Raw genomic sequence first — 21104 nt, forward strand, 5'->3', positions numbered from 1 at the left:
GTGGATTGGACACACCCTTAGAAAGAACGACTCCACTATAACAAAGAAAGTATTGGACTGGAACCCTCAGGGCAGAAGATCAAGGGGAAGGCCACAGGGAACACTGAGAAGAATTAAAGTAGGCAGAGGGAGGTACTTGCTGTTTCTTCTATCCCCCTGTATCTGTTTTCCAATTGCTTTCTGTCTTTGTCTTGGAATGAGATTACTTAGTTTTGTCCTGGCCCTGGTTGGAGTCTTGGCTGTGAGGGAAACAGTCAAATGCATAGTTATTGTTTTGGGAGATGATATTTTTTTCCTTGTAAATCATCTCTCTTATGTATTATTATATTTGTTATTTTTAGTATATAATGTAAGCATCTGAGTGTATTCCTCTCTGATGGATTTTGTGCTTGTGTCCGGATGAGACTTATAGGTGATCTCAAACTAAGTACATTGGTGGTTTGCTCTTGGAATCTACATCTGATCCCTATTTGTTCCCAGTTCCCCTTCGTCTTACCTTTTCTTGGGTGCTTTTATTGTAATTCTAGAACTTTTTATTATCCATTTTCTTCCTTTTTACTGGCGCTGATATGACCTAAATGTGTTGCAAGCGCCGTAAAACCCTTAAAAACAAAAACAAAAACAAACAACTTAGTTTTGTCCTGACCCTGGCCGGAGTCCTTGGCTGGGAGGGAAACAGTCGAATGTATTTTATAGTTTTGGGAGATTATATTTTTTTTCCTTGTAAATCATCTCTATTATATCCTGTTATTTTTTCATCTTTAACATATGATTTGTAAGCATTTGAGTAAATTCTTCTTAGTGGGATCTTTTGCTGGTGTCTGGATGAGACTTTTAGGTGATCTCAAACTAAGTACACTGATAGTGTGCTCTTGGAATCTACACATCTGTTCCCTTTTTGAACCATTCCCCTTTGTCTCACTATTTCCTCAAGTCCTTTTAATTGTTCACATACATAGAATGTTTATTAATATCCAATGTTCTTCCTTTTAACGGGTGCTGATATGACCTAACTGTGTCACAAGCGCCGTAAAACATCTTAAAAACAAACAAACAAACCAGTTGACTTTAAGAGTGTTGACTTAATGCAGATTCCACTGTATACTGTTCTACTCAATAAAACACATAAACTTATTCCTAGTATCCTATTTTTGACTATAGATGTAATTTTCAGTATCAATGTCACACCCCGACATGATACCGTCTTGAGGCGGTAGGTCACAAATTATTGTCAATTCGTTATCCATAGTGTATCCAGTATTGTATCCATTGCTCCATTCCCCGCCCAGCTGTGATATTTATCATTACTTTATCATATGATTTATAAAAATTTTCTTCGCATGGAAATAAGGAGTATTTCAATGAAAAATGATTGCACTGATATTTTATTCATAGTTAAATTGCTTTAATAAACCCTGTTTGTTTGCTGTTGTTGTTATTGTTGTGTGTGTGTGTGTGTGTGTGTGTGTGCATGTACGTTTGTTTGTTTGTTTGTTTGTTTTGTGTGTGTGTGTGGGGGGGGGGGGGGGGGGTTTAAGCTAGTTTGATTGGTTAATGGAATGAGATCTTGTAGTATTTACCCCTTCATTTTGGTTTTATGGTGATTGATGTTTTAATTTTATTATCATTTAACTTTAAACTTGTCTGCTTTTTCAAATTTCGTTTCACTCAAAACAATTTTAAGGCTCAATTTTGCTAACCAGACTTTTTTCAATAAATTTTTTTAGATTAAAAAAAATATAATATATTCATTATATTATTTAACCTATGTATATACCTTTTTTTTTCTCTGTTTTCTCCTTCCTTTTTCTTTTTTTTTTTTTCTTTTGGTCAATAATTTGTATTGTTATATTATTGATTTTGTTTTACCTTTCTCTGCAGATCTACTGGGTAGGGTTTCCCGACCTCCCATAGTGGGCAGGGAGGTACTTGCTGTGTCTTCTATACCCCTATACCTGTTTTCCAATTGCTGTCTGTCTTTGTCTTGGAAGAGATTACTTAGTTTTGTCCTGACCCTGGCCGGAGTGCTTGGCTGGGAGGGGAACAGTCGAATGTATAGTTATAGTTTTGGGAGATTATACTTTTTTACCTTGTAAATCCTCTCTCTCTCTCTCTCTCTCTCTCTCTCTCTCTCTCTCTCTCTCTCTCTCTCTCTCTCTCTCTCTCTCTCTCTCTCTTTCTCTTTCTCTCTCTCTCTCTCTCTCTCTCTCTCTCTCTCTCTCTCTCTCTCTCTCTCTCTCTCTCTCTCTCTCTCTCTCTTTTTTTTTTTTTTTTTTTTGCTTTAGATATAAAATAGTTTGTAAACATTTGAGTGTATTCCTCATAGTGGGATCCTGTGCTCGTGCCTGGATGAAACTTTTAGTTGATCTCAAATTTAGTGAACTGATAGTATGCTCTTGAAATCTACATGTCTGTTCCCTAGTTGAACCAATTCCCCTTTGTCTCACTTTTTATAGTGTGCTTTCAATTCCAAATCTACACCTTTTTATCTATCCTATTTTCTTCCTTTTTCTGGAGATAAAATGACCTAAATGTGCTGCAAGCGTCGTGCGTAAAACCCTTTAAAACAAACAAGCATATATGTGACCCATCGTCTCAAAACGGTATTATATCGGGATGAACCAGATGATAAAAAGCCGAATTAAAGTCAACCTGGTCTAAAATTTTAACTATTGCTATTTAGCATTCTAAGATACGACATTCATTCTCTTCAATAAAACATACAAACTCATTGCAAGGCTGATATTTCCGGCTATTAACTCCATTTTTAGAATCCTAATCATTCCGACATAATACCGTTTTGAGACGAGGGGTCACATATTAACTCCATCTCCTCCTCTCCCTCTCCTGTCTCTCCTCTTCCTTTTGCTCCAACTCTCATGCCTTTATTTGTTTTGTTTTTTTGTTTTTTGGTTTTCTTTAATGAAGGCAATGGTGAAAGTTAAAATGGCTTTTTGCATCTGCTGTATTGAGAGCATAATAATGATATTGTTTCTTTATTGGTAATTTTGGTGAAATAAATCCCCAACTCAAGCAAACAATGGAAATGACTCAGTGTTTTATTTATTTATTTATTTATTATTGTTGTTGTTGTTGTTTTTGTTATTATTATAATTTTGGATGGGGATCCTGACCTCCCGTAGTGGGCAGGGAGGTACATACTGTGTCTTCTATCCCCTTATATCTGTTTTCCAACATGCTTTCTGTCTTTGTCTTGGAATGAGATGACTTGGTTTTGTCCTGGCCGTGGCCCGAGTCCTGGCTGGGAGGGAAACAGTCAAATGCATAGTTATTGTTTTGAGAGATGATATTTTTTTCCTTGTAAATCATCTCTCTGTTATGTATTATTATATTTATTTTTAATGTATGATGTAAGCATCTGAGTGTATTCCTCCTTGTTGGAATTTGTGCTTGTGTCCGGATGAGACTTATAGGTGATCTCAAGCTTAGTACATTGATGGTATGCTCTTGGAATCTACATCTGATCCCTATTTGACCCCAATTCCCCTTTGTCTTACTCTCTCTTGGGTGCTTTAATTGTAATTCTAGAACTTTCGACTATCCCATTTTCTTCCTCTTTACTGGCGCTGATATAACCTAAATGTGTTGCAAGCGCCGTAAAACCCTTAAAAAGAAAACAAAAACAATAAATATTATTATTGTCATCATCATCATCATCATCATCATCATCATCATCATCATCATTATTATTATTTTTGTTATTATTGTTATTATTATTATTTATTATTATTATTACTATTATTATTATTATTATTATTATTATTATTATTATTATTATTATTATTATTATTATTATGATCATCATTATCATCATCGTCGTCATCACTAGTATCTTATTTTAAATAGGACATCAGTGTGACGGAGATTTACCGAAGGTCAGAGTTCCTCCAATCGGAGCTTTCGTTTTATCCAAATAGTGATTTCCCATGCTTGGCAGAGGGGTCACGTCGTGTGTCTTCTATCCTCCTTACACTTTTCCATTTCTGTTTTGCTCTCTGTCTTTGTTCTGGATTGAGATTGCTCAGTTTTGTTTGGGATTTTTTTTTTTCTCCTGGGCATGGCGGGGATCCTTAGCTGGAAGGGAGACAGTCAAATATATAAGTCATATCTTATTGAGAGATGATATTTTTTCCCCTGTAAATAATCTCTCTGTTGTGTACTTTTATCGGTATTACATTTGAATGTATCCTTTATAAATAAATAAAATAAAACTCCCTTCATTCATCCCATAGGGGAAATTTGTCTCTAGGGTCTATTCCAAAGGAAGACTGGAATAACCCAGGCGTCAGTCGCTGTGCAGCGGCGCCGCAAATTGAGCTCGGGCGAGCGAGATGACTTGTTCAATGCTACACAGTACACAGCGCAGCGGCGGGTGATCGACTCGGTAGGCTACCTTACGGGTACGAAGTAAAGACCGTACGGCTGAGCCACGCTGCCCCCGGGGACCCTTTCCTTGTGCCTGGATGGCACTTTTCATCATCCATCGTGGCTTGTGCTCTAGAGCACGTTGCCGGTCAGCTGTCTCCACGAATCACGATCCTCTGCGGTGGCACTTTTAGGTAAAGTCAAAATAGGCCCATTAACTCACTCAATCCTAGCGATTTTGCTACTTTTCAAAATTAGAAAACATGTATTAAAAATGAGCATGTACATAGATAGTTTTATTCAACTACCATTAACATGTAAAAAATTCAAAACATTAGCTTTGATACTACGCCTAGGTCTATAATTTGTCTCAGCAAAATGTAATAGATAGGCATGGGGTAAAAGTAACCCGGGTAAACTACGGATATAACCGGTGTCACCAGCATATCTCTCAAGCCTCGTTGAACGGTATAACCCACAGCGATCGCTTCGATCAACGAACGACCTCAAATTGAAAACACCCCGCTGTCGATTGAAGGCTGGTGAACGCGCCTATCAGCATTCTGGTCCAAGGTTGTGGAATTTGCTACCACTCGAGATACGTTCTTTGTCTTCACTAGAGGAATTCAAGCGTCGATTGAAGACATTCTTATTCCGACAGGCTTTCTTTTGATTATGTGTATAATGAGCGTTCTTCGTGTACCGTGTAAAGGCTTAATCTATGTTATGCACCCAGAGCTAGGACTTCAAATACTCTATAGATGTCACTGGCCCAGAGCCCTCCAGATGAAGGGATGTTTGGCGCACAATAAATCTATACCATTATTATTATTATTGTTAGGGTTGAGTGAGTTAATGGATTGCTCTTCTAACTTTCTGACCCAGACTTCTTTCTCTTGCTTTTTCTTTGGTGATTTTTACTTCAGATCGACATCTACATCTTTTCCTCTTTTAAGCTTCTTTTTTTTTTCTTTTTTTTTTTTTGTACTGGCGCTGAAAGACATAATAATGCAACAAGCGCCGTAAACCATCTCCTTACCAACCATAGGAAAATCGTCACTTTCGTTACGATCCAACCAGCACTTTTATCATTCAGATTTCGTTTGTAAATCTGACAATTTAAAGAAAAATGTTTTATTATAGCTATATAGGCTACACTGTGTTGTAGGGTTCATTTTGCTGATCAATGTTATACATAGAATGTATTTGTTGCTTTTTGTTTGAGTAAGAAAAAAAATATTTTTGTGTTGGGTGGGCGTGACATTTTTGGGAAAATTCTGAAAATGGCTGGTAAGGAAAGGTTAACCCTCTCTTTACCACCTACAGCAAAATCATCACATTTGTTACGACACAATATACATAATTTGTTCTTAGTCGGATTTATTATGTACATCACTATGATCTTTGTTTAAATAATAAGAACAGAAAGTTGTTTTGTAGAGAGATTGTTTGAGTTTAAAAAATCAATTTTTCTATACTGAAAATAATCGGTAGGGAAGTATGTAGTTAAACGCCTAAAAACAACCAAAAATATTTATTTTTTAAATTTCTGACCAAGTTTTCCTCAGGAATAACTACTCCATATCTGCATCTTTTTTTTTTTTCTTTTATCTTCCTTTTTTTAACTGGCGATGAAATTAGGTGAGTGTACAACAAGCGCCTTAAACTCCTGAAAAAACAATCCCCCAAATTTATTTTTTTTAATTTCTGACCAGGTTTTCATCAGGAATAACTACTACATATCTACATCTCCAAGTCGTCCTTTTTGTACCAACACTTTGAATGACCTTCACTTTCTGTCCTACTCATTCACACCTGAGTCGATTAGTGTAATGTGTGTTAAGTGCCTTACCCTATGACAAAACTTCGGGACCAGAATTGTCCATGATCATTGTCACTCATCTGACCCCTCATCTTGCTAACATTACTTGAATTTCGTGAAAAGACGAGACACCGTCCTGCCGAGTGACCAAGAGGAAGAAGAAGAGAAGGAGGGAAAAAACAAACAAACAAACAAACAAAAAAACAGACAGAGGCACTAAAGCTTCTTGTTGTCTGTCTCCCTTTTAAAATATTTTATACCATTTGAAAGATTTTAGTAAAACTTCCTTCTCATTTACGAATTTAATAAGGATGAGAAAAATAGGGTATGGTTTGCTCATCATTTTCATCATTATTCATACAAGTACCCGCACCACACTTTTTTTTCTGAATTTACGAATTTAGAAGTTCAGAAAATGTTTCAGATGTAAACATGGAAATATGAGGTTCGTTTGAGTTGTGCACTTCTCCCGTTGAGCGATTTGGCCTACGACATTATATGAATCAAACAATAAATATTGATAAAAATGAAGGAGGAATAAAAAAAAAAAAGAAATCAAAATTAAAATAATTTGTTATCGTCGAAATAAAAAACACACGAAACGATTATTATCGCGTACGCCTTTAAAAAAGCCTTTGCCCAAAGGATCCCCAAAACATTTTCTTGGCAGTCGTAGTAAAAACACCAAAATTACATTACCTTCTTATAGCAACACATTTTCAAACATTCGATAAAATATACCGACAATTGTTAAAAATAAAAGCCAGATTTTGTTGTTTGCCTTCTATGTATTTTTTTTGTTTTTTTTTGGTAATTTAAAAACTAGGATGACAAAGTCGAGTTTGACGAAACTTCCTACTTCGTCAATAAAGTTTCGAGAATTGGGGCGAAGGAAAACATCCAAATAGAAACAAAACTATCTTTCTTCATAATATTAAGCAATTTGAGCTTAAAGTTCGACGTCATGAACTGAAATAAATAATGTGCAGGTTTATACTTTACAGCAGGATATAGAATATTTTCTGTGTTGAAAGAAAAAAAAAAAATTAATAAAGCCTCTTCCTTCTTCAACTTACAACCGGAGGTCTTCAAAAGGAAATTATCATGATTGCGGGCTACGGACCAGCCGGTTTTTGTGAGTTGCACCTTTTAAATTACGAAATTGAAATCCTGTCTTCAATCAACTACGGCTAGGGCATATATTATGGACACAGTTTTGTGAATTTTCGTTTTTTCATTTGGATAAGAATAATAATAAGACTCAGTGATGCCCAAACTCTGGTTTCACTGACACTGGAGCAAAAAATTCTGGCCAGGCGGAGTTGTCGTACCAGTAAGGTCGCGGGTTCAAACCCCCATCACCGCCGCGAAAAAAAATATATTCTCTATTTCTATTGTCTTCTGGCACTTTCCACTCACTTCGTCTCACTCTTATTGTTACCAATGTAAGTGCCTGCTTCACTCACTTTTCCGTCTCTGCATATGTAGCTTTGACAATTGTGACGATTCGGGCTGCTCCTGGAGAGTCGGTAGAGCCAGACAGCTCGAAACGTCAACAAAGAAAAGTAAAGGAAAAGACGAAGATTAGGAGGATAGAAAGGGAGAACTCGTGGATACGTTACCCGATAAGTTCCCTCGGAGAGGAAGATCAGGCCACTGCACTGACACTGGGCCTAGCCTGATCAGAGGGAAGAGAAAAAAGAAAAAAGTCCATGCTTCACGGCCAGACAATTGTAGTGATAAAATAAATGGAGATCAAGGTTTACAAACACGAACCATTCATAACTAAAAATAAATACATGTATAATACAAATAGCAACGACTCAACTCTACTTATCCATTCATCCTTCTTGTTTCCGTCCTGACATCCACGATTAAGAAAGACAACTAAATGAACATAATATAAACAGGGTCGCTAGAAAGGCCGTATTCTGTTCAGCTGGGCGAAACTTACAAGAACTCCCTCTGGTTTCCATCGCTTCGCTTACATTATAGTATCAGGCTCGAACCCTGATTGGCTAAAAGTAAAAGAGATGTTCAAAATGCCTAGCAACCCGGGGAAGGTACGGTCCACTCCGGACTCATTCGGTTATGTCCTAGCAACCATTCCCAGGGCATAACACGATGAATTGTAATAATTAATAATATACCACTACTTAATTCGACTTGTATGTGGTATGATGATGAGTATGAGGAGAAGAAAACCCTAGACCTACATTTTCTTTTGAGAAATAGAGATGACCGAATACTTTTACTAGTCCAAAAAAAAGTTCCAGTATCAGTATCCTGCCCATCTGCTTTAGTTTTTCGTTTGTTCCACTTCAGTTGAAAAAGAGAGCATTTCTGTCACAGTCACAGAATTTCCTAATTGTTATTATTACAGAGCTGTAAGTTGTAAGCTAACTTCATGCCACACAACACAAGTATTGCGTCTATCTTCAATATTGAAGTTGCAACTGCAGATTGGATTAGGCAAAAGAATGAACAAGAGTAATGATTTACCCGGAATTCAAGATGAATTTGAAAAGCTATTGGTATAACATTCGATCATCTCTCAACCCTAAGTCTAAGTTCTATCCTAGTCTGAACTTTAAAAAAAAAAAAAGAAAATCAGAGGCTAATTGAAACTGAATCAAGCTCTCAAAGAAAGGGTAGCGTCAATTGCTATGGCCAATACCAGTAGACAAAAACCATCAACTGCCATGAAACTGTGGTAATTTGTGCATCATTGGCAAAGGAGTGATTTTAAACTGAAATGACACAGGAACCCACTACTGTTACTATTTTTTTTTATAAACAAAAAAAACTTGAGCCTTTATAAAATCCACTAAATGTGCTCAAAGTCAAAGAATAGGCAGCCCCCAGTGTTCTTTAACAATGCAAATAAAATTAATGATAAAAACAGTGCAGCACTCAAAAGATTTAAGTGGCCAGATCTAATGTTGACCTGACATAGGGTACCATGGAACTCAGAGACAACGGGGATAGTGGGACTAACAAAAAATGCCTGTTGTAGTCGAGTCCCATTATATCCGTGCATGCAGAATTTGAAGGGAAGCAATACAGAGGGAAGTAAAAAAATACAGACAATTTGAGAGTTACCTCTCTAAGTAAATATTGAGTTTCTTCCTTAAGTAAATGAATCAGATGACGTGACTGTGCCCTCCATTCCTGTAAATCCCCCCCCCCCCCCCCCTTTCCCTAAATCACCATAACTCATCCCCTCTTCCAATTACTTAAGGACACAGAGCGGTTTGGAACAATTCTACCTTCCTCCTTTCCAATGCGCCACTGACAACCACTAAGTGCACTTCAAAACTCAAGAAGCACACACAGACCTAACATAGAGCTTCATCATCTCACATCTCATTGGATATAGTTACTTAATCAGTCAAGAGACACACGTCCCTCACTCTACTTCTGTAACATACTAGCAGAGCTGCCAACCTACCGCAAAATATGCGGAATTGTACCCATTTTCAGTGATTGTACGCTTGTATGCATTTCCCCCAAGATTGTACCCATTTTCAGTGTTCAGAGTGACTTCAGTTTTCTTTAGTTGTAATAGCCCGGATGCTCGTATCGCTGTTATCTTAAGCTTACTGGATCGTTCAAATTTGTACTCCATACCAATTCATTGCTCTATTATTCTATAGTGAACTCGCTCCTATTGTTTTAGTCTGAAATCGAATATTCATCGTTAGCCCAGAAGTCTGTTTCAAGCTTTTACTTTTAGGCTTTCACAATGGTTAGTTTCCGTCGATTTCAGGATTGTACCCATTTTCATGAAATCTCCCCCATTTTGAGGTCCCATTGTACACATTCTCATCAGATGGGATTGGCAGCTCTGTACTAGGCCTGAGTGTATTGACATGTTGATCGGTCAGTCACGTCTCTCATTAGGCTTTTGTTTCATCTTTGTGGATACACAAGACACAGAGAAATGTCAATGGTACACACAATAACTGCAATTCGCCCACTCCCACCTCATATCTGCTTCCTCACTATAAGTTATGTGTGTTAGTGTGTCATTTGTGCCCTCTTTTCCTCTTGATTACGTAGTTTTTCTCAACTGGGTGCTAAACTTTCTACTCTTACCCCCCGTTGTAGCCGTTTTCTAAAAAATATTTCCCCATTATAGCTATGCACGAATTATATGTTGGCCATAGAACTGGGATTTTAAAATTTTCTGTTGTAGCCGAGCTACCATTGCAACCAAGGCCATTGTACACGAGCTGTTCTGTATTTTTCAACAGCAGAGCTCCCATTCATATTGAAAGATGATTTACAGGGACCCACCCCTGTGCGCACACGCCGCCTTGAGGGGTTTGTCACAGGACAGAGAACCACTCTATTCACTAGCACCCCAATCCTCATTGCTGTGCCCATCACTTTCATACTACTACCCCCTCTAAGGACCTAAAAAATATCTCTGTTGTCTAGCTGGAATTTAGTAATGTATTTATGTCTTTATTGTTTTTTTGTTGGCTGAAGAAGGGTTTTGAGCCCGAAACGTTCCATGTTTGGTATTTTGTACTTTTTGGAAGCTGTTATATATTCATTTTTGTTTTTTACTTTTTACAGTCCACAGCTTCTAGCAGCCTAGTATCACTTTGGCTTATCAACAGTGCATTTGATTAACACTCTCTCTATATATATTTTTATCTGACAGATGGAACTCCGGTGACCAAACTCTTGTTGTGTCATGCCACTCTCACCTACATACTGTTTGCCGTTTTCCTACAAAATTCACACCAGTATCTCTTTCATTACGACCAAGATGTCTTTGCCAAGCGACAGGTTTGTGTTTGAAATTTTATATTTTAAGAGCCTGCACTAGAACCACCTTTTGTCTTCATAATTATGCACATCAGATCATAATTGTCCATTATAATTTATTTATAAAATATAAACCACCCCTTCAACAAATTATATTCAGCATTTGGGAAATGAAAAACATTTTATCTAATCAAACAAATTTTAAACATTTTATTTATTGTCTGATATTTAAGTAAACTGATTGTGTGGTGCTTGTTTATAACCATGTCACAATACATAGAGTTATAATCAGACCCGAACTTTGAAGAAAAGCATTGCAAACTGATTCAAATTAAATCAACATATATGTTACATTGAATGACATAATCAGTCAGATGGTGAAAATGTTTGAACTGAGATATTGCCAAGTTTAGTCAGCAGGTAAATTTTTATCATAAATGAGTTCTTGTCATAAATGATTAAATCAATCCTTTTTGTACATCTTCAGGAAATATCAAAGCTTAATTTCATTTCTAAATATTTTTTTAAGCTCGTCAATTTGAAAAAGTATGAAATTTGAATAAAGTTGCTAGATACCTTTCCCATAGATCTGACCATAACCGTGAAAAATCACCCGATTTACTTCAAATAAAGATTTAAATGCTCTGGGGAGCATATTCTTTCAGAAAATGCCCAAAAAAATGCAAATCCAAAATTTTCACCTTCCGACTGATTATGTCATGCACTGACACATATAATGCTTTTTACCTTACTATCCCTATTTAGGAAAGCATTGTAAAAAAAAAAAATAATAACAAAAGAAAAATAAAGCTGAACCAGATATACAAAGATGAATTAGTTGCAATTTTTTAAGTCAAGTAAACAATTCATTGTTGTTCATTATTTTTAACGGTATTACAGTCTCTCAAGGCGCACATCTCATTTGTTGTAACTGCTATTATATTTCCATTTCTTTTAAGCAAAGCAATATCCTGGTTGTCATCGTGATGTATTTATCTAGATATATTATTACTTTTATGCTTAATGATACCATGACCTCATGTTTTCCTTTATTCCAGTGGAAAAAGATCTTCATGTCGAAGATTGTATTCCTAGAGTTTCCTGATTTGTTCTTTTCATCACTCCTCATTTACAACTTTCGTATTTTTGAGAGGAGATTTGGATCAAGGAAATTCATTGTAAGTTTGCTTTTTGTTGTGTTTTTTTGTTTGTGTTTTTTTGTTTGTTTTTGTTTTGTTTTGTTTTTGTTTTTTTGGTTGTTTTTTTTTTTGGGGGGGGGGTTGTGTGCAAACCTTTACAGGCCACTAAGCTAACAAAAGAAACACCGCTCTTTTGACAAAGTTTTGGAAACAAATAAAACTTGATTTATAACGATTTAATACAGGGTATAAATAAGGGCATTATGGCACAGCTGAAGTATCTTCACTTCTCAAGGAAGGCAGTTGATTCAAACGTACTATTAACCTTGCCCCAACTGCAAGAATGATTGTTTTCATTAAAAGAAAAGAAAATTCCCTCCCAAACATGATGTAAATGTTGCTGCTTGAAGCTCGAAGAAATAAATAACAATGTGAAATTGAATATAAGCTTCAATTTGATATACAAAAACAGATAAAATGTACGTTTCGGGTTTCCCCTTTATCAACAAAACAGGATGAATGAAACACTACAGACGAATGAGATAATGTGGCAGTGGCATTGTTAAGATGAATTTTAGATATTATTATTATTATTATTATTATTATTATTATTATTATTATTATTATTATTATTATTATTATTATTATTATTATTATTATTATTATTATTCGATTTAGACGGATAGATATACTAATATATAAAATGCTATCAACATATAAACACATGCAAATGTTATAAATGTACATCAAACATCACAATGTATTAATGTTATCCTTTTACCTTTCCACAGTCTCACATCATTTCCACCACCATCATGGCCAACGTGTTAGAGCTCATTGTCTTTTCAGCCCTCAATCGTTTGGATATTCATCTGGGGTCCATGCCCACTGGAATGTGAGTAGATAGATAGTCAGTATCTCTCTCTCTCTCTCTCTCTCTCTCTCTCTCTCTCTCTCTCTCTCTCTCTCTCTCTCTCTCTCTCTCTCTCTCTCTTTCTCTCTCTCTTTCTCTATTATTGTTATTACTATTATTATTATTATTATTATTATTATTATTATTGTTGTTGTTATTATTATTATTATTATTATTTAGCAGTTGACTATGAAACCTTTTCAGTGCTGATCCTGTGCTTGTGTCTGGATGAGGAGCTCACTTTGCAGTGCTGCTCTGCGGCTGATGCCTAGGTCATCCTCATCATTTCTGGAAGTAAAGGGAATTTTACTGATATTTATTTATTTTTTTTTTTTTTTTAATTCATGCTAATACTTAGATGACTAATTATTTATGGTTTAAAAGCTATTTCCGCATATAATATTATGTTGCTTTTCCTTTCTTTTTCTTTAAAATCTAATCAGGTATAGTTTGGTGTTTCCATTCTACATCTCTTTCTACTGCTCCATTCCACGCGTTGCCTTGACCCGAATAGCCGGGGTCCCCGTCACGGGAAAGACTCTCAACTACATACTCGGCTTACAGATGGCCAGCTCCGATGTGGAACGGATCCTGGTTGTCTCTTGCGCTATTGTGAGTTGTGTTTGGTTTTTTTATTTTGTTTCTTTTTTTTTTGGAATTGTTTTAGCCTTTTTTTTCCTTTTTTTTTTTTTTGGTGGTTATTTTTTTTTTTTTGTTTTTTTGTTGATTTTAAAAATGTTATATAATTTTTTTGTAGTAAACCATTTTAGGTATTTTTAATGACTATCAGAGATCATTTTTACTTAAGGTAGAAACTGATTAGTCTGGGTGGGGTTCCTGGCCTTCCATAATGGGCAGGGTGGCACTGACTGTGTCTTCTATCCCCTTATAACTTTTATCCAATATGCTTTATGTCTTTGTCTTTGAATGAGATTACTTGGTTTTGTCCTGGCCCTGGCTGGCAGGGAACCAGTCGAATGCATAGTTATTGTTTTGGGAGATGATATTTTTTTCCTTATAAATCCGCTCTCTGTTATTTATTATTATATTTGTTATTTTGAATGTATAATGTAAGCATTTGAGTGTGTTCCTCTTTGTTGGATCTTGTGTTTGTGTCTGGATGAGACTTTAGGTGATCTCAAACTAAGTACACTAATGGTGTGCTCTTGGAATCTATGTCTGATTCTTATTTGTTCCCAGTTCCACTTTTTTAAAAAAACATGATTAGTAAAATATGTCAAATTGCCTGAAAATGGTGTGTATGTAGGAGTATACGGTATGGATACAGTTTGATTTTAAGCTTAAACTATAAAATTTAAACGTAAATAAATGCCTGCAATCATAAGGAAAGTGTTTGTTTTTGTTCTTTAACCTTAAAATACTCATAATTCTGATCATTACGACTTAACGCTCAATTTCCTTCGTCTGGTTCATTCTGACATAATACCAGATTGATGTAGTGAGTCACATATTATGATTTATTGAATGAGAGCAACCCCCGTTTCTATTCTTTATCTTATTTGTTTGTTTCTGGGTGATTGTAAAGCGCCATAGAGCACTTGTCAGTGGATTATTGGGCGTATATAAGTATATTATTATTATTATTATTATTATTATTATTATTATTATTATTATTATTATTATTATTATTATTATTATCATTATCATTATTATTATTATTATTATTATTATTATTATTATTATTATTTATCCTTTTTCTTAATCTTCTTTTCTTGTATTTGTCTCCAGTTTTCTGGATTGCTGTGGAAAGTCAATTTCTTGAAGATGCAAACCATGATTCAGGTGCCGATGGGTGTGGCCAAGTTCTTTGACTGGGCCGTCGGCCGTTTCTTGGAGTCTGCAGACATTCCCACCCCATCTCTGCCCATGGGGGCCACCCTGGAGCTTCAGCAAAGGGAGAAGCTGGATCATCTGGAGCAACAGATGATGGCTCAGGCAATGCAGGCCAGTCGACGTCTGGAAATTGGTCGACCTCAGCCATTGGTAAGTGCCTTGTTTGTAGCCTTTCGGAGTGATGAGCCCCATATAATCGGAGTTTATCATAGTAGTAGTAGTAGTAGCGTTGTCTCTGTCCGAAAAAAAATTGTAATATCGCCTAACAGGTGTCATGTCCTGTCCAAATGTTTAATCTTGCTGTTGGCCAGGGACCCCTTGTAAAGTGCTTTGAGCACGTTTAGTGGATATTGCGCTATATAAAATCTCAATTATTTATTTATTATTAGTAGCGTATGGCTACACCTTCAAATTCATTTAGTCAACCCAGCTTCAAAAGTCTTCCTCCGCCCTAAGGACGGTTTCATAACCACCTTCAAGTTTAGTAACTGGAGATAAAGGGAGTAAATCTGACTCATGAATGAACAACACTCCCCTTATCTTTATCTCCATTTTATTGACTTATTTAGGCACCTCTATATATTAGTAACTGGACAGTGGAGGACGATGTGAACGCTGGTCTTTCTGGGGCTGCCTGACATTTCCAGCAGGTATCACTGTATTTCCAAGTTTCCATCTGCACATATTTGATGCAGTTCTGCCATGTCCATTTAAGAGGCGATTTGAGGAAACCCAGTATTTCCTGGAGTTTATCATCATTTCAATAGAGTTAAACGGACAATAGCAATTACTTGCTACCCTTTTTGGTTGGATGCTGTCTCTCTCAAAGTACTTCCTACAAGATCTAAGAGTCCCAGTTACCCACCCAATCACTGCTTGGTGGACAAGGGGTCAGAAAAAAATAATAGATCACCGGGCGGAGTTCAATTCCAGTCACTTTGTATGTGAAGAGAGTGCTGTGCCAACTGCTATCGGGACCCCCAGTTTGTAAGTTGGTGGAATTCCTATTTGGATTGGGTAACATAGCTCAGCTAGGCCAGTTTGATTTAATTTCTACTTGGATCGACTGGGAGGGAAACAGTCAAATGTATAGTTATAGTTTTGGGAGATGATATTTTTTTTCCTTTGTAAATCATCTCTCTTTTATGTATTGTTAGTTATGTATTCTGTAAACATTTGAGTGTGTTCCTCTTAGTGGGATCTTGTGCTTGTGTCTGAATGAGATGTTAAGGTGATCTCAAACTAAGTAAATTGATGTAATGCTTTGGGTTTCTACATCTGTTCCCTATTTGAACCATTTCCCCTTTGTCGTACGATTTCTTGGATGATTTGATTGTAAATCTACAATATTTTGACTGTTCCATTTTCTTTTTTTTACTTGTGCTGATATGACCTAATTGTGTCGCAAGCGTCGTAACACCCTTAAAAACAAGCAAACATACATATCAGGCTGTTAATTAACTAATTTCTTTTTATTATTATTTTTTAAAACTAGAATCTGCCAAATGGTCCTGGCATCTTTGGTAATGTTCATCCTCATCGAGGAGCAGATCTTCAGGAAGGTTTGTGATTTCGGTTTTAGCTTATTTTTTTATTTCTTACTCATTTTTTATACCATGACCAATCAGATTGCTGTAGTAGAATTTCCCTGTAAAATAGATGAAAACATTTCTGTCTTACTTACCCGTTTATCTGTTTCTAAGTGAGAAATATGCCAAAGTTGTACGAGTTATGTGACCTTGGGCTTTTTCTGTTGATTGTTTCAGGAGAAAATGAGGCAGACCTCCCAGAAGAAGAGGATATTTCCGATGAACAGGTAAATCTCTCAGTAAATTCAATTTCGTGTGGTGATTGAAGCAAATAATGGGCTGTCCTACAGTGGAATTCGCTTAAAGTCAACACTCTTTAACTCATTTTCTGCTTAAAGTCAACACTCTTAAACTCATTTTTTGCTTAAAGTCAACACTCTTAAACTCATTTTCTGCTTAAAGTCAACACTCTTAAACTCATTTTCTGCTTAAAGTCAACACTCTTAAACTCATTTTCTGCTTAAAGTCAACACTCTTAAACTCATTTTCTGCTAAAGTTGGTCTCAAATTTTCTGTTCTGTCTAATACTTTACCATTGATAATGGATAAAGGTGCGGCTATGTGGTCTAGTGGTATGACACTCGCTTTTGGATCAGAAGGCCCTGGGTTCCAGCCTTGCTTGGCGCATAGTTCAGTCCTTGGAGAAGGCTCTTTACTCACATTCTCTCACCGTACTCGGGTGTAAAACGAGTACCTGGCCGCTAACAGCGTTGTCTCTGTTCGAAAAAATTGTAATATCGCCTAGGCATCATGTCCCGTCATAAATGTTAAATTGTAAAGCGCTTTGAGCACGTTTATTGGATATTGTGCGATTAGAAAAGCTCAATTTAATTACGTATTTCTTAATTTTCAAGTCGGCAGGTCTGTTTTAACTTTCTCCTTCCCAGCTATTTTCAGAATCTTACCCGAAGCTTCAAACTCACCCAATACAAAAATTGATTTTTTCAGACAGAATTAATGACGATTATAATATGCTTCTTTTGTTCAGAAAAATGAGTTCTGCAACACAGTGTCCTTACCACCCAAAAGAAAATCGTCACATTCGTTACCATATAACCAACAATTTTCTTGTTTTGATTTCATTTTGTTATAGTTATAAAAAACTGTAACAAAATGAAATCAGAACAAGAAAATTGTTGGTTATATGGTAACGAATGTGATGATTTTTCCTTTAAGTGGTAAGGAGAGGGTTAAGATGTCATCCTCCAGTCGGAAGTTCATTCTCACCGACCCCCTCCCGTAAACTGATAATTAACAATAGTGTGTTATTCTCCAGGTGAATCGACTCGTTGAAATGGGATTCAGTGATGCACAAGTACGTCAGGCTCTCCGTGCTGCTAATAATAACCCTAACCAGGCTACACACTTTCTTCTTCAAGGCCTCTAACACGGACACAGCAAACAGCAGCAGCAGCAGTACGTCCCTATTATCATCAACATGGTAAAAAACAACACACTCACCACTTCAACGTCTTTGAAACTCACATCCGTCCTTGTGAGGAATTCATCCCACATCAGAATGTTTCTTTTGTCGTCGACACACGTGTTCGACACATTTGCTGTTTCAAGATCTCTGAAACTGATTTAACTCATAAGTTTATTTTGTTGTCCCAATTCTCATCATATGACGCACTTGTTGCTTTAACAATCTTAAAGTCTTAACAGCACACAAGTGTGCCCCTAATTCTCATTTATCCCATTTCTTATCGCATTAAACACACGTGTTGCTCCATTAAATCAACAATCCTGACAGCACACAAGCTTCATCACATCACGCACATTACACACACACAGACAGACACACACAGACACACTTGTCGCTTCGTGAATCAATAGTCTTGACAGTACACATTTGTCCCGATTAACATCAGCAACCCAACATGATCATAACACATCTTCCTCAATGTTTCTGAAACAAAAGAGACGTGTTTGTACTCCTCTCTCTTCAACATGATCATAACAACACACTCACAACAGTTTGATGATGCATTCAACACGCACCATATATTTTCATCAATATGATCATTACACGCTTGCTGCTCAAAGGCCTCTTTAACTTAGTCCAGCATATACAAGCATGCCTTCATTCCAGACCTATCTTAAATACATGTCGTCCAGCCGAAATAATGGGCCCTCCAGTTTCTGAACATTGTTTAATATTTATTTTGGCACAGGTGATTTTAAAAATGCATTTTGAACGCACATTAAATGTGTGATTCTATGTGTATCACTGTGTCACAATATCATGATATTGATATGTGATCACATATGGAAGCCCGACTAGTAGGCATGTACTTGTACTCAAGGTGGCACAGCTGTACATTCTCATCAATATGATTAGAACACTTACTCTTGTAGTAAAGGGACTTACTTATACCTTAGCGCACCAATACGCATACATACACACAACACTGAAAATATTAAAACGATAAAAGCCAAAACATATCCATTTGTTCTCACCATACACATAGTTGCGATTATCTTCGAAGCACGGAGTTGCGACTTACGGACAAGACAAGACACACACACACACATACACATAATGCCCCCATTCCTACTCATTGTCACCTTAAAAATAATCAGAATGCAATCCTGCAATTTCTAAAAAAAAAAAACAACAGTTTTAAAAAAAATTATATATTATATATCGAGTCGTGCTTCAGCAAAAAGAAGGGGAGAGAATTGAGGAAAGCTGTTATGTGGAATGAAAATTGCTTCATCGTATGAAAGTTTTAACACCCAATGTTTTGTTATATTGACCTTTGATTTTTTATTCCTTGTTTTTGTTGTTGGCTGGAGAGGGATTTTAGTCTGAAACATTTCTCATTGTATATTATGTTACTCCATTGAAGCTTGCACAGTCATTCATTCATTTTTGTTATCGTTGCTCAGTCAGTCCTATTGGTCGCAATTTATTTTTTTTTCATAAACGACTTATTGAATTTGTAACCCATCGTATCAAACTAGTATTATGTCAAGATGGGGAGGATGCCAAATAAATAGTCGACATAACCGTCATCTTCGTAAACTAAAGGCCTGATACTGGCCAAAATATTACATCACAAAGGAAGCCGACGATCACCAAATGAAAGTAAAAAGTGAGTTGTTGTTAGAAGTGCTCAAGGAAACAAATGATTTCATTGGCTGAGCTATTGATTAGAACTCACTCACCCTTAACTTTTTTCCCGTGATCTTCGTCTTATTTTATGACAAATTTTGTTGGTTTGTTTCAGGCTTTTAGTAAACAACAATTATGGCATAACAGGCATGCCTACCGTCCCAGAATGCCTTGAGTTATTTACTTTTTGAACAGAACAGAAAAAAATATTATGGTGTAATTATAGGGGGGGGGGGTCAATGACCCGGATATTATTATATATGTAAATGTTGTTACTCGAAGCTCGAAGAAATAAATAACAATGTGAAATTGAATGTAAGCTTTAATTCAAAACAATGTTCTTGTTTCTTCATCTTAACAACGCCACTACCATATTATCTCATTCGTCTGTAGTGTTTCATTCAACTTGTTTTGTTGATAAAGGGGAAACCCGAAACATCCATTTTATCTGTTTTTGTATATTAAATTGAAGCTTACATTCAATTTCACATTGTTATTTATTGAGATATTATTATATCCTACTAATACTTCTACCCCTAATAAGTATTATAAAGTTAAAATGATAAAGAGTATGAAAATTTGGGTTTATATAAGTTATGAAGCTATAATTATTCTCTTCATTAAAACAAATAGAAGCTTATCCTAAATTTCATATTGTTGACTATAGATAGAATGCACTTGGCTAAGAAGCTCACAACATTGCCATCCGGAAGTATAACGGACCAACACACAAATCTCTGTGTAACCATGAACTTTTATAGTCTGGATAATGCAGTTAAGTGAGAATCACTCATAAACGTGGGTGGCAAAAAAAAACAATAACAAAGACCTGAGTGACATCAACTTCATTCTATCTGTGAAATCCACTTTCACCATCAATATCATTCTGACATAATTGTACCATTTTGAAATGATGGGTTACATTTTTATTTTGTTTTGTTTTGTTTTATTTGTGTGTTTTATTTTTAGGCATTCATCTTCTTATATTTTCTATAATTTGATTACAGTCGTGTCATGTAACTGAAATTACAGAGGAATTTGCAGATTGAAGAAATATATTAAATGTAATTTTTCCCAAATCTCTAAGATGTTTACAATGTTATTGAATGTACAAATTCTACCTTCTTTATAGAAAGTGTTACTGCTATTTATGACTTGGTAAATTCACAGGAACTGTATTGTCGGTTTTAAGGACAAGCGGGCTGTCACACACTATAAAACGGCTTTAACAAAGTTACTACGATGTGATTTTTGTAATATCACAGTTATGTTTATCCTTGTGGTACTTCAGCTGCACATACGGCTGACCTACATGAATTAGATAGCCACCTATTACAGTCTGCTGACATCTTTGACATCTTTCCCCACATTCACCTCGGGCCTTCATGTCGCGCTCTAGGGTCCTTATCCACTTCTCCTTAGGACTCCCTCTCTTCCTTGCTCCCTGTGGGGTCCATCTTAGGGCAATCATCAGTATGGTATATGGGTTCTTTCAGAGATTATC

The 21104-nt window shown here is 36.1% G+C and overlaps 2 protein-coding genes across 2 annotated transcripts in view; both read left to right on the forward strand.

The window, feature by feature from the left end:
- LOC144981101 (uncharacterized) overlaps nt 1–21104 on the forward strand; it is an 860429-nt gene that overhangs the window by 400610 nt on the left and 438715 nt on the right. The gene's annotated exons all lie outside the window — the stretch shown is intronic.
- Nucleotides 7021–19807, forward strand: LOC144981092 (ubiquitin-associated domain-containing protein 2-like). The gene is made up of 9 exons (XM_078929215.1): nt 7021–7343; nt 10881–11008; nt 12046–12165; nt 12918–13021; nt 13483–13651; nt 14789–15043; nt 16389–16455; nt 16660–16709; nt 17759–19807. Exons 1-9 carry the CDS (start codon nt 7313–7315, stop codon nt 17867–17869), a joined length of 1035 nt encoding a protein of 344 aa, XP_078785341.1. The 5' UTR covers nt 7021–7312; the 3' UTR covers nt 17870–19807.

Source organism: Berghia stephanieae, chromosome 10 (assembly GCF_034508935.2).
Source record: "Berghia stephanieae isolate SIO BIC M18660-M18661 chromosome 10, UCSD_Bste_1.3, whole genome shotgun sequence".
NCBI classification, from domain to species: Eukaryota; Metazoa; Mollusca; class Gastropoda; order Nudibranchia; family Aeolidiidae; genus Berghia; species Berghia stephanieae.

What these genes read in the sequence shown, in the direction of transcription:
- LOC144981092 (XM_078929215.1), top strand. Translation starts at nt 7,313, where the DNA reads ATGATTGCGGGCTACGGACCAGCCGGTTTTT. An exon ending in ATGTCTTTGCCAAGCGACAG is followed by an intron (nt 11,009 to 12,045) that starts GTTTGTGTTTGA and finishes CCTTTATTCCAG; the next exon opens with TGGAAAAAGATCTTCATGTC. An exon ending in TGGTTGTCTCTTGCGCTATT is followed by an intron (nt 13,652 to 14,788) that starts GTGAGTTGTGTT and finishes ATTTGTCTCCAG; the next exon opens with TTTTCTGGATTGCTGTGGAA.